General features: G+C 35.3%; 1 protein-coding gene across 2 annotated transcripts in view; it reads right to left on the bottom strand.

Annotated features, from left to right (window-relative positions):
• Positions 1 to 712: 712 nt before the first annotated feature.
• The window catches only part of gopc (golgi-associated PDZ and coiled-coil motif containing), a 32,635-nt gene continuing 19,231 nt past the window's right edge, over positions 713 to 14,116 (bottom strand). For both annotated transcript variants that reach the window (XM_056481642.1, XM_056481643.1), the window contains 6 exons: positions 10,239 to 10,414; positions 9,759 to 9,924; positions 7,323 to 7,418; positions 7,001 to 7,165; positions 4,568 to 4,742; positions 713 to 2,468 (listed from right to left, as the gene is read on the bottom strand). In XM_056481642.1, coding sequence (XP_056337617.1) covers positions 2,350 to 2,468; positions 4,568 to 4,742; positions 7,001 to 7,165; positions 7,323 to 7,418; positions 9,759 to 9,924; positions 10,239 to 10,414 — 897 coding nt within the window. In that variant the 3' untranslated portion in view covers positions 713 to 2,349. The remainder of the gene's footprint in view (positions 2,469 to 4,567; positions 4,743 to 7,000; positions 7,166 to 7,322; positions 7,419 to 9,758; positions 9,925 to 10,238; positions 10,415 to 14,116) is intronic.

Genomic DNA, 14,116 nt, shown 5'->3' with positions numbered 1-14,116 from the left:
GTTTAGTAAAAAAGCTGAGAAATACTTATGCAGATATGCAAGGGAAGACCTTATGAAAATGTCTGGGTCATATTTCAATTTAAAAAAAAATTGGCAGGTTTTTGAAGGATTAGTTGTTTTTATTTATAAACAGTGACATTATTTCAATGAGAAGCACGCACACTTTATTTTCTCCTATTTTTTGTAGCACAATATTATGTTTGGAATATGCTATTACTTTTATGCAAAAATATTTGTAATGAAATCTGAAAACAAAATTAGCGAATTTGTGGTGAAACATGCTTAAAATACCTAAAAAAAAAAATGTTATTATATATATATATATATATATATATATATATATATATATATATATATATATATATATATATTTTTTTTTTTTTAAATATATATATGCTTAATACTAAGTTTTAGGTATTTTAAGTGTGTTAAAATTATAGGAAATGTTATTTAATATTTAATATAATTAATAATATAAATATATAAATATCCTGAAAAAAAAAATTGTGCTACCATTTTAGTATTTTTATTTAAGTGTTTGTGCTTCCATTGTATTTTTAATAACATCACAGCAAGTTTTACATAAATTTAGAGGTAACATTTTACAATAACGGTACATTAATAATGATGTTTTAAACATTGCTTTATAATAAATTAATAAGTTAATGCATGCGCAAATCATAAATTAACTTCAACAACAACAAGAGTTCATGTGTAAATAATAACTAGCTTAATTAATTGTTAGTACATGTTGTTAATTAATGTATTAATTAACTTTTGTGTTTAAGTTAAATGTAACCAACATGAACTCTCGAGCTGTTAATGTAAAGTTATGTCATGACTTGTAGGGGCACAGCATTATTCACTCATCCTTAACTACTCATTTACCCCTGTGTTTAAACTGTTCAGTTGATGTTGTCTGAACACTTTTCAGTAATACTTTAGGTCACAATTATTAACAAACAATTAACTAACACTATTAGCTTATTAAACTACTAATTACCTGTTTATTAATAGTTATTAAAGTGGAAGTTGGGTTTAGTTTTCGGGTCAAATTAAGAATGCAAAATAATATCATACTTTATCACTACTAATGAACAGTATCTTATTAATAGACAAGTAACAAGCCAGTACTTAATAGCATGAATTGTGACCTAAACTAAAGTGTTACTCGCTTTTTTTAATGGTTATTCAGTGTAAACTCACTAGACGGACATGCATAAGGAGTTAATGAGTAGTTAAGAATGGGTTAATGATGATGTGCCCCTCCAAGTAAAGTCATGATATAATTATACATTAACATATCATGAGTTCATGATAGTTAAACTAAGCACTAAACTAATGTGGTAATAATACATTAATTAACAAACAATCATGTATTTACAAGTAATTAAAGTAGCTGTTATTTACACCTGAGACTCATGTTGTAGTTAAAGTTAGTTCATGATTAGCACACGCATTATAAATAATGAAGTAGTAATGTTTAGTTTACATATTAATACATCACTATTCATGTACTGTTATTGTTAAGTGTTACCAATTTAGTAATGTCAAGACCCCTGAAATGAATAAATACCTAAAACACATATAATTGTAGGTATATATATAATATAAATTCATTTTAGTAAATATAATAACTTTCTTCAGTTTAAAACACGACCAAGACATCACTTCAATGAGATCCACCCTAAAACTCATCCTCAATCAGCTAAATGGCACCGGAAAGTGTGTTGTTGAATGAAGAAAGCAAGCAAATGAAAGCACATATGGATGTGCACGTTTAATACAACACACTCATTTCTGTCCCCTTCACCTGCTGACCACCCTGTGTGCAAAACAGGAAGTAACATCATCATGTTTGCCTTCCCTTTAGATTAGAAGGCAAACAAGCAGGATCGACTCACAATCAAGAGGTTAGAAACAATGTTCACACATAAACACACACACACACTCTGAGCAAACAGTAACTCGATTCTATATCCATCTACTTCAGTACGAGAGAAGAAGTGTGAAAGTTTGAGCTCATCTACGGAGGATACACAGAATGATCAATATTGTTATACCATAAACTCGCTTTACTCACTCTTCAATGCAGATGGTAATTTTGTGTCCCTTTATAACATTAACCCAAGATGATGACAAATATTAGCAAATAATAATCCACTGAGTGGCCATCATGTCCTCTTCTCTCAGTGTTTCTCAGTGGTTCCTCAATCTCCAGTGGAAGTCAAAGCAGTCTGTTCTCCATACGCAATAAAACCAAGAATCTCCTATATGTTACATATTATACATGTTCAGTCTTCATCTCTTTCTGATGTCTGTTGTTTTCTTCTGGGTTTTTTTTAGTGTCTAGGATGAGCTCTCTGCAGACTCTGCTGTTTTGGAGGTTTTGTCATCTGAAGGGCATTCGCTGGACAAGCCCACGTCTCCGTTCTCGGTTCTGTTGTTCACTAAGTGCTTCCCTACAGCTGGAAGGATACGGAAAAAAGTGGACGGTAAGGTTTGACAAACATGGATGCTTTTTGTTTTTTTTTAAGTAATTACTTTAACAGACAATGGCTGTTTCTCAATATGCGCTCTTATATTCTCAGTAACGTCATCATCAATCGACAAAGCTCAAGACCGCAAGAACGGAGGACGCGTGAAAGAACCCAGATGTGTTCTTGATGTCGAGGCATCAATGCAGATTTAAGCGCAGAACTCGCTTGAGAAGTCCCAGAAGTCATCGCGGCTGAATAAAGGAGGTGGGAAGCGCAGCATTTTACATCTGTTAATTATTAAAGGTCAGAGATAGAAATTATTTATCTCAGGAGTTTCCCTAAATGAAAGGGTGAAAGTAAACATTACCATGAAAATCTTAATAAAGGGTGTTTATTTGCTAAAATTCATATTAAAATCTGATTTATTTGAATTGTGTTTATTCGTAAAGGTTTTGTGCATGTTATATACACTACCTGACAAAATCTTTTCGCTTATCCAAATTTTCGGAACAATAAATAATAACTTGACTTCTAGTTCATCATTTGGTTTAAGAAGTGGCTTATATGAAAGGCAAAGGCCTCTAGATTACACTTATTTTACCAAAATAAAATATGATCATGCCTTTATTTTAATTATTTAATTAGGACAGTAAGATCTGACTTTGCCTAGATGAAAGTCTTGTCACTTAACAGAAATAATGTACAGTATAGAATATAAAGTCATACTGTAGTGGAAAAAGAATTAATATTGTGTTTGACTTCCATGAGCTTGGAGGACTGCATCCATACATCTCTGCAATGACTCAAATAAGTTATTCATGAAGTCATCTGGAATGGCAAAGAAAGTGTTCTTGCAGGACTCCCAGAGTTCATCAAGATTCTTTGGATTCATCTTCAATGCCTCCTCCATTTTACGCTAGACATGCTCAATGTTCATATCTGGTGACTGGGCTGGCCAATCCTGGAGCACCTTTACCTTCTTTGCTTTTCAGGAACTTTGATGTGGTGGATGAAGAATGAGCAGCGCTATCCTCCTGAAGAATTTGCTCTCTTCTGTGGTTTATAATGTAATGGGCAGCACAAATGTCTTGATACCTCAGGCTGTTGATGTTGTCATCCACTCTGCAGATTTCTCGCATGCCCCCATACTGAATGTAACCCCAAACCATGATTTTTCCTTCACCAAACTTGACTGACCTCTGTGAGATTCTTGGGTCCATGCTGGTTCCAGTAGGTCTTCTACAGTATTTGTGATGATTGGGATGCAACTCAACGTATTCATCAGAAAAATCTACCTTCTGCCACTTTCCCAAATTATTAACTATAAGCCAAGTTATTATGTTTTGATCTTACAACTGAGATCGACGACAAGACGGTAGTGTATATATTGAAAAGGAAAAAAAAAAACAATCATTGTATGGTTGCTGTAATGTTCAAATAATTTTCTGTTAAAAATGCGTGAAGGTCATGTGACCATCTGGAAGAACGCAGCACTTCGTATAACTTGAAGTATATCTTGTAACTTGGCAAGACCCCTCTCCACGAGAATGCAAGTCCATTCTCTGCGTTCTTGGAATTGAGAAACGGCCATTGATTGGTTGAGCTTTTTCTTTGTGAATAAATCATCTTTAAAACTAAAATAAAAACTAAAATGTTGTTCAGTGTGGTGTCAGGAACACAATTTAAGCAAAGAAATTAGTCAAATAAAATAAAAATATATTTCTTAGACTGATGGTAAAAGGGCGGTTTACTACGTTGTTAATTTTTATGGTTAACTGCTTGCGTGGATTTACTCAATACTCACTATTTACTCTCCCTCAAGTGATTCCAAACCACTTTTTCTTTATTCTATTGAACACAAAGGAAGACATTTTGAAGAAAGCTGAAAACCTGTACCTACTAACTTCCATAGTAGGAAAAACAAATACTATAGAGGTCAATAGTTACATGTTTATCTTAAAATATCTTCTTTTGTGTTCACTAGAAGAAATAAAGACAGACGTGTTTGAAATAAGTAAAGAGTGAGTAAATGAAGATATAAATGTCATTTTTTTGGACGAACTATCCCTTTAATTCAGTGTACTTGCCTTGTAGGGAGGCGGGGTCAGCAGTGCCATTGTTGTGATTGGCTGCTGATGCCTCTTCCAGCTCGTCCAGGTACAGACGGTAGCGATGCCCGCTGTCATCTTCATACTCCACATTCTCATCATCCGAGTCCACCTCTGGAGCCACATAAACCACCTCAAACTCTATTTCCCCCCTCTGATATGAGAAAAACACAACTGTGTTAGCCTCTCAAAGTGTCAGTGTATGTACACAAGTTCTGTTTGTTATTTCAGGTAAATATAACCGTTGGTTGTTCACACCAGTGTTTCCCAACCCTGTTCCTGAAGGCACACCAACAGTACACATTTTCAATGTCCCCCTAATCAAACACACCGGAATCACCTAATTAGAACATAAGAAGAGACTCCAAAACCTTAAGTTAATTAATCAGGTAAGGGAGACATCCAAAATATGTACTGATGGTGTGCCTCCAGGAAAAGGGTTGGGAAACACTGGTTCACACAGTGAAAATTTATTTTAATAAATTTATATATATTAATTTAAGATGATGAGTACGCAACATAATATAACAAACTAAGTTCCTTGTTGAACGTGCTGCATTCTGCTTTCTGTGGAAGGCGGGGCTTATGCGGGCCTTTTAATGTCTAAATATTCAGTCATTCATTCATTTTGTTTTCAGCTTAGTCCCTTTATTTATCAGGGGTCACCACAGCGGAATGAACCGCCAACTAATCCAGCATATGTTTTACGCAGCAGATGCCCATCACTAGGAAACACCCACACTCTCATTCACACACATACACTGCGGACAATTTAGCTAACCCAATTTACCTATAGCGCATGTTTTTGGACTTATGGGGCAAACCGGAGCACCCGGAGGAAACCCACGCCAACATGGGGAGAACATGCAAACTCCACACTGAAATGCCAACTGACCCAGCCGAGGGTCGAACCAGCGACCTTTTTGCTGTGAGGCAACAGCGCTACCCACTACGCCACCCATGTCTAAATATTCTTAAAACTAAAAAGTTATTTGAAACAGTGTACCTGAATTATTACACCATTATATTGTAAAAAAGTTATATTTTTTATTAGTGATATAAGTTATAAAGTGACAGTAATATCGTGTCTCGCAATTAATTTGGGTGCAATATATCGCCCAGCAAAAAATAGATAACGTGACAGCCCTAGCGAGATGTATCCGGATATCCTACTACTTCCGGCAAGATTCTGTAGTGCGCATCCAATGGACATTACGCTATCCCATAATGCCAGGCGAGTGAATTAATAGATGAGAGTTATGATGACAAATGGTGGATGTAGTATGTCCGAATTCCATTCATACTATATAGAATTTACTTTTCTAAAGGTTGTGTAGTAAATTCAAATGTAGTACCTACTAGAGTAGTTTCAGATACAGCCTTTCACCCCATTGCTCTATTAATTCCTACAGCACTCCTGACATTATGGAGATTTGTATGGAGATTTGTTATTACTGAGTCAGTCCCACTTGTCGCCAAGGCAGGTGATACACAGACATGCACACAAGAATGAACGTTATGAAAACTAAAGTTTGTTGTACAGTTGGCGGTTCACTTCTGTTATTTGGTACGATTGCATTCATATCAGAAGCACCAGAGTTCATACGAACTGTACCCCAGACCACCTTATTCAGGCAGACTTGGGTACAGTTTGCGAGTGCGCACTCGAGTTCGTAAGACATCGGTCTTACTAGCTAAACGTACCATACTATTACATCAAACGAACCCAGGTGTGGACCAAAAGTGCTAGTGTGAAAGCAGCCTTAAAATATCATAGAACAGTAAACGTGTCAGGTTAAATTTACATTTACATTTAGTTATTTAGCAGACGCTTTTATCCAAAGAATAAAAAATAAATAATTTAAATAAATCATGTCTTCATTAGTTTCAAAAACACAGATTTCTCTACACCTTGAAAAGGGATCTTTCGATATATATATATATTTTTTTGGATATAAATAAGCCACTACACTGTTCACATCTATAGCAGGCTTGGATGTTGGTGCATAAGTCATTCGGTTTTCAAATGTTTCCTGAATCGTGCGCCGACCAGTAGCTTTTGATGTGGAGGGTCTTTTTCTGCTGGAGATACTGTTGCCCTAAAAAACTAGTTAAAAAAAACTTACATATATCGTAGGAACGATATAACAGAAAATGTTAGCGGTTTTAAAACCTTGAATCTTCCAAACCGCGGTAAAACTGGTTATCGTCTCATGCCTAAATTAAAATAATCCATAATTACACCTCACAAGCCCAATTAGAGAGCATCTTAACCATCGGGGGCTTCTCTGCAGGAGTGATTATTTGAAATGCACTTCCAATAATAAGTTATAGGTCACCTGCTGAGAAGTGATCTGACAGCCCCCATGGTGAGCGAGGGCTGAGCTGAGAGCGAGTGTGTGCACGTCTCACCTGCTGTGAGAGGATGGTGACGGCCTCTTTGTGCTTTGCATCTCTCAGGTTGATGTTGTTGACGGCTAATATGGCATCTCCCACATGCAGTCCTCCGCAGCGCTCTGCAGGCTGGGTAGGGTGGATTTCGGAGATGAGGATGGGAACACCGTGCTCTTTACCGCCCTGTATTCATTACAGGTAGGCAAATATTAAATCAGTACCCTAATCTTCAGACACAGTCATTTATTCATTGATGGGTGACCAAAATGATGTGTGCCTTACAATTACTCAAAGAAACAGGAGAGATTATACTGCATATAAAGTCAGAAGCTGAACTCACAGTAATGGAGATGCCTAGTCCTTCATGATCTTCTTTGGTCAGAACCACTTTGCGTATAGGGCCGACTCCTTGAGTCTTTTTCAGAGAATCGGTGTCCTGTAAATATACAGAGGGCATACTTGAGGGGAAAATCACATGCATTAATAATCTAAGCTTTTTGAGGTGATATCAGCCCAGTGCGTGCCCTCTTTTGTGTTTAATTAATGGTCATAAATCCCATTAAAACCAAACTAGGAACTGTTTCAAAACTGATTTTCTACTTAAATTACCACTCACTGTTATTTTTTTATTATGACCAGTGCTTTGAGCTGGAACTTGCCTGATCCTGTTCAGGAAAATGTCAGACATTTATGTTCTGCGTTATTTCTTTTATTGGATTCGGCATTAACTTGTGCATGGTGAATACCTGTGTGTGTGTGTGTGTGTGTGTGTGTGTGTGTGTGTGTGTGTGTGTGTGTGTGTGTGTGTGTGTGTGTGTGAGAGAGAGAGAGTGAGAGAAAGAAAGAGAGAGAGAGAGAGAGAGGGTTTTTTTTGGTCATTTATGTCTTATTTACTGTATTATTATATTTTTTTATTATTTAATGATTTTAGTATACTACATACTTGAAGTGCTTTGGCAATACTGTATTGAATGTCATGCCAATAAAGCAACTTTAAAGAGAGAGAGAGAGAGAGAGAGAGAGAGAGAGAGAGAGAGAGAATGAGAATGAGAATGTGAATGAGTGCAAGCAAAGGCTGCATGGATTGTGTGTGCGCACACAATGACTGTAGTCACCATGCATAAGTTCAGCCAATCAGCTTTCTCACGTTTACAATCACTTTCATTGGTTGGTGATTGTTTCACGAGCAGTGAGCCGCGAAAATAAATAATGGCAAAGTGGCCAACCTAAATAATGTTTATATTTTCAAAATGGCAAAGAGGCAGTCAAGCATATTTTTATTTTTTAAAACCACGAGTAAATCTGATAACGAGTCTGATCAAACAAGATCTTAAGATAAAACTGCGTCCCTGGATCAGGATAGCGGGAGGTGGATCAGTCAGAAAACATGACAGTAGGGTAACTGTGGGCTCTTCTTGAAGATTAGACTGAGTGAGTCATTGAGTTTTTTTTTTTTTTTCACTTGGCACATAGTAATGAAGTGAACTGTATAGTGATTATTCATATGATTTATGTTTGTAGCTACATTCTTATTATCCATGACAGAGCTATAACGTTATATGGCACAAAATAATTGAAGACCGTTCAGAAATGTGATGCTCTTTTTTTTGCGATATCACCGTTTAATGACGTCACGTTCCGGGAAAACTGAAATTGTGTGCTGGACGTCGGTCACGGTAACCTTTATTTCCTGGTTTTGTTCTGGGAATTACTCATTTACAAATTAAGCACAGATTTTTGGGGTGGATCTCATTGCTGTAAATATTTCTAAATCTAAAATGTTCAATAAACAATTCATATATAAAAAAAATAACAAAAAACTTCAGATATGTAGATTAATTAATTCCATAGACTGTTTATTGATTAATTCTTTTTGCATTGTGACTTCCTTTTCATATTCTTAGTATGATTATGAACCAAAAAAAAATCATTCACATTACTGGAAAAAATATGTAGTACACATTACATATTCTAATTATTATATATTGTTTATATATAAATATAATAATATACAAAAATAGTCATGTAAAAAGATTTTTTTATTGAACATCAATACTAAAATATATATTTACTACATTCTTACTTAGAATGTTATTTTAGAATGGAAATGTAATGTAATGGAAACATTTCACACTTACTTTAAAAGGTACATTAATGTCTTGACTATTTAAGGTTTACTCTAATGTTTTACTCAACCTTTTCACAAGACGGATATTAAATTCAATTTAATTCATCTTTATTTCTATAGCGCTTTTACAAGCTTAGATTGTGTCAAAGCAGCTTAACATAGAAGTTCTAGTAAACTGAAACAGCTTCAGTCCAGTTTTTAGAGTTCAGTTTAGTTATGATGCGTTTAACGTTCATCAGCATCTTAAATCCCTGGAAGTTTTTAAATTATGTACATTTATAAAACTATACTTTGTATTATATCATCTTTGCTTCAAATGACAAAAAAATCTAATCACTGCTTCTGCGAGGTGTTTAATGCAGCATCTATGGGTGGGACGACAGTAAATTTGACGGTCTCTCTTTTGGCTGCTATCAATCTCAGACTTTTTCCTAAAGTATACACTATCGTTGACTTTTTATTTCATTATTTGAGCAAACAAATGTACTCGTTAAAAAATATTTGTTGAACTCTCCAATTCACTACCCTCTACTTCCGCTGCTAAGAAACATGGAAATGTAAAAAGGGTTCATATAACCCAAGTAACCTACTTCACATTATGTTTTTAATGTCACTAACCTAAAGTGCATTAACTAAATGTGCTCTTACATGGCCTACAGGTGATGGCAAGGGTTTCTTGGGATCATTGCGGCCCCTGCAGGCTCGGATCACTGTTTTGTGGCGGTGCAGGTGAATCTCTGCTTCAAGCTGGTTCCACAGTTTATCATGAGCTGGTCCTTTCATGTCTCGCCCAAGCAACTGTATCTGCTGTACCCTAAATAAAACACAAAGAGTGTTCGGGTTAGGTCTGGGCAATATGACAAAAACCTCATATCACAATAAAACTAATCTAATATCCAGATAATGGTATATAATATATTCATAATATAGTACCATTTCTGAAAGTTCCATCAATTAATTGTGTATATATTGACTCAGGTGCTGTCCTTTTCTTCTGATCATCCTTGACATATCATATTGCACAGCCCTAATTTAGGTTTAAAAGGCCAACAACCTTGATTCTTCATATGGATGACAGTCACACAAAACCCACATAATGCTCCGAACAGAAGAACTATTGTCTATTACCGTCCAGCCAGCTCCTTGTCCAGGTACTTGGCTGCCAGCCTGGCTCCATAAACCTCAGCCTGCAGTACTGCAATGTGCCTTCGGAGGGCCTCGTTCTCCTTCTTCAGCATCTTCACCTCTGCCTCCAGCTTGACCTCCTTCACTTTTTCCTTCTTACTGGCCTCCAGCTCCTTCTCCTGTAATAAAACAATCGAACAAAGACAAGACGTGAGTATAGAGTGTCAAACGAATGCTGTGTGTGTTGGGGGTCTGAACATATTTGTCAATTATTGCTATGTGTGTGCAGGGCAAGAGGACAAGAGAAACGGAAGACCTTCTTCACCACAGAAACTACAACTTCACAACAGTGCAAACGACACAATGGTGAGGTGAGATGACCAGACAAACAAACACTCTAGCTGAAATGAACCACTAAAAATGTCTGCATATAGGGCTGCACGATATCGTAAAAGTAATAAAGGACATAACGATGGTTGGTTTTTCTATGATATACCGATAAAGTCAGAATTATTAGCCCTCCTGTATATTTTTCCCCAATTCCTGTTTAACAGAAAGATTTCTTTCAATACATTTCTAAACATTAAAACTATTATAACTCATTTTTAATAACTGATTTCTATAAATGAAAGACATTTAGCAAATTATAATTTTGAGACCAGGCATGATCAGACGGTCTATACCAGATGTCGAATTGGACATTCTAGGCTGACACATTTATTTTTATTGAATAACTAAGAATCACCTAAATGTAACTACTGCCAGACTGCTCTTACCATCAAACATATTTTGTTGAAATGTAGAAGTTTAAATTCCACTAGACAAAATTTTTATAAAGAGAGTACTTTGATGGACACTTTTAAAAGGGTACCAATAGGAAGAGTTTTAAATTATTTATCAAAAATAGAACTGAAAAATCATATTGAATATTGAATAAATTTGAATAAATCCAGTTCCTGGAGGGCCGCAGCTCTGTGCAATGTAGATCCATCCCTAATTAAACACACCTGATCAAACTAAGTCCTTCAGTTATGTTTGGAACCTATATAGCTAAGTGTGTTGAAGCAGGGTTGGAACTAAACTGTGCAGAGCTGCGGCCCTCCAGGAACTAGATTTGACACCTATGATCTAGTGTAATAACCCCAGGGGTCGCAATCCAATGGGAAAAAATGTGAAAAGAAAAAATCCAATGGAAAATGCTGATGGCTTTTTATTTGCATGTTGTTTTTTATGGAACTACTAAATACTATTTTTAACTTCTGGAGGTTATAGATAAAATATGGTGATTCTACTGTTTAATAACATATATGATATTTTTGGAAATCACCATGTGAACCATTTGACATCATAGTTTGCCAAAAATGTGATAATTTGGCCAATCAGGAAAGTTTAAAATCCGCATTTTTTGCAAATCTTTGAGCAAAAAAACATCAAGCAGTTTAGAGCTGATAATGCTCAGCCTGTACCAATAATAAAAGGTGCAGTCACATGATGGGTGAAATTTTGCAGGAATAAAAATCCATTATCCAGAGTAACGTGTCCAACACCGTTCCTTAAAGTCCAGTGTCTTGCAGAGTTTAACTCCAATTATAACCCAACACACCCAAACCAGGTAAACAAGGTTTTCAGAGTCACTGGAAAGCTTAAGTCTGCAGGATGCTGGTCTTTTAGAAGAAGAAAACTCGTCAAAAGTGTAGCAGACGTCACTTTCAAAAAACATGCAGCTTTCCTTTTCAATCCTAACATGAAGTAAACATTTTCAAACGTCGCAAAAAACCCTCCCAAATGCAAATTAGATGCGCTTGTTAGAGTTGATGATTGTAGAATTGGTAACCTAGTAACTAACAGTAAACAAGGCAAGAATAATGGAGAGAGCTGATGTCACATGAATGCATTTGGCAAATGCGTTTACATTTCCCATTATTCACATTCATCCTTTTTCGCAAAACCACCTCAAGTGAGTATAAAAACAGGTTTGGGAATTGATTTTTATTCAAAATTTGCCATTTATATTATTCGTTTCTTATGCGATACTTAAAAATGAGCATTCACACTGGGCGTTTTTGTGTGAACTTAAGCAAACCCACTCATGTGGATTCTTATTTAAATGACTGGATATTTGGCTGCAGAATTTCACCCAACAGCAGCAATTAACCACACCTTAACAGCTTGCTGTGCTCGAAAATTTACTTTTTCATTTTAACCCCATCTAGACAGTATGATTAGCATACAGAGCTGCATACTTTAACAAAAGAAAAACCTAAAATGGCTTAGAGTATTAATCAAATCAGATAATCTGCGAATTAATTAATAGTAATGAATATCTTTAATTAATAATAAATCTTAGCAGTACAATATTTCTTTTTTTGATATTTTTGATATCATTGCGATAAACACGATTTTTGATTGAATTTTAAACTCTCGTATGTTTGACTTTTTTTTAAAAGTAATTCTCATCTTTAATTTTGTAAACTCCCAATTTGATGATTATATCTAGCAATTGTGAGGAAAAGTCTTAATTCTGAGATATGTACTCAGAATTGCAAGACAATCTCTCAATTGTGAGTGCTCAGCATATAAGAGTACACCCCCTCACAAATCTCTCGATTAGTCAGCTCTTAAGTCAAATCTGGAGCTAATCTAATAAAACTAATGGTCCAAAAATTAGTAGCCCAAATTTATGTTAGAGAAAAATATTAAATAAATTTTTTTAAAATGGCAAAAATCAAGAGAAATAAAAAAATATATAAAATTGTATAAATTTTGTAGTTTGTATTTTTTTTTATATTTCGCAAGAATTTAAATGTATAATCTTTCCATTTCTAAAGAGGTTCGGTGACTAAAATATTATTTTTTAAATAAATCTGTTAAATCAGTTTTGTTCAGTTACATTCACTGAGAAATTGATACAAATATTAGTTTTCAAAATGAATGTACACATTTACACTGAGCACTGTATAAAGTCTAATGACTTTTTATATTCTATTTGAAAATAAGATTAGATATTACATCTACATTTTAAAAAATATCTGAAGTACCTATAAAGGCTGATTTATACTTCTGCGTCAAGCGCACGTGTATGGTCTAGCGCAGCATTTGTAAAGTCGCATAGTCCTCGCCGTGGCTGACGCACACCTCTCAAAAAAATTTAACTACACATAGCAACATGCTCTGTGATTGGTCGGCTTGGTAGCGGTGACGAGCGTGGGGGTTGCTGAGATTCACAAGCCCGATGAAGAGAGTGTTTACAAGTGTTGAATTCAGTAAAGAAGCTCCAGATTAGGGTGAACAATTTGGCTAAAAATCTAAATTATTTGTACATTTGAACTCGGTTATGATTAATGAACGATTATTTTATTTATTTCCCCCATAGTTCACTAACAAGTTTTGTACAGTAAATATGCTCACATATTACAAGTGAGAGATTTTTGAATGTGTAAGACTCGACTTTAATTGAAGGAAACACACACTATCTACTATCTATGATTATTTATTGAACATCAATGCTGAACAACTAGAATTTAAAAAATCAGCGGTGTATATTTGAGAGCACACAAGAACACAGGAACACGGCGTGTAAGCAAAGAGATTCACACACTCATATTACACGAATGTGCTCTCAACTTTTAATCCTGCGCTTGTGACATTTGTCATTGAAATAACGCTATAGAGATCAGATCTGGTTGCAAAGTGCTGAACATTTTTAAGTACAGCGGGGTCAAGTGACACACGACTTGGTAGGGGAAGTAATCAAAAAATTTGACCTGGAAAAATTTGATTGATTATAGGTTCTGTATGTCAATTTTAATTGCCTTTTGATTATTCGCCCAGCCCTACTCCAGATGGATATTTTTGACTTATGTTTGCGTTATAATTAAAGT

The sequence above is a fragment of the Danio aesculapii genome, chromosome 20 (genome assembly GCF_903798145.1).
Source record: "Danio aesculapii chromosome 20, fDanAes4.1, whole genome shotgun sequence".
Lineage (NCBI taxonomy): Eukaryota > Metazoa > Chordata > Actinopteri > Cypriniformes > Danionidae > Danio > Danio aesculapii.
Note: the sequence above shows the minus strand (reverse complement) of the source record. Positions and strands in the feature narration are given on the sequence as shown.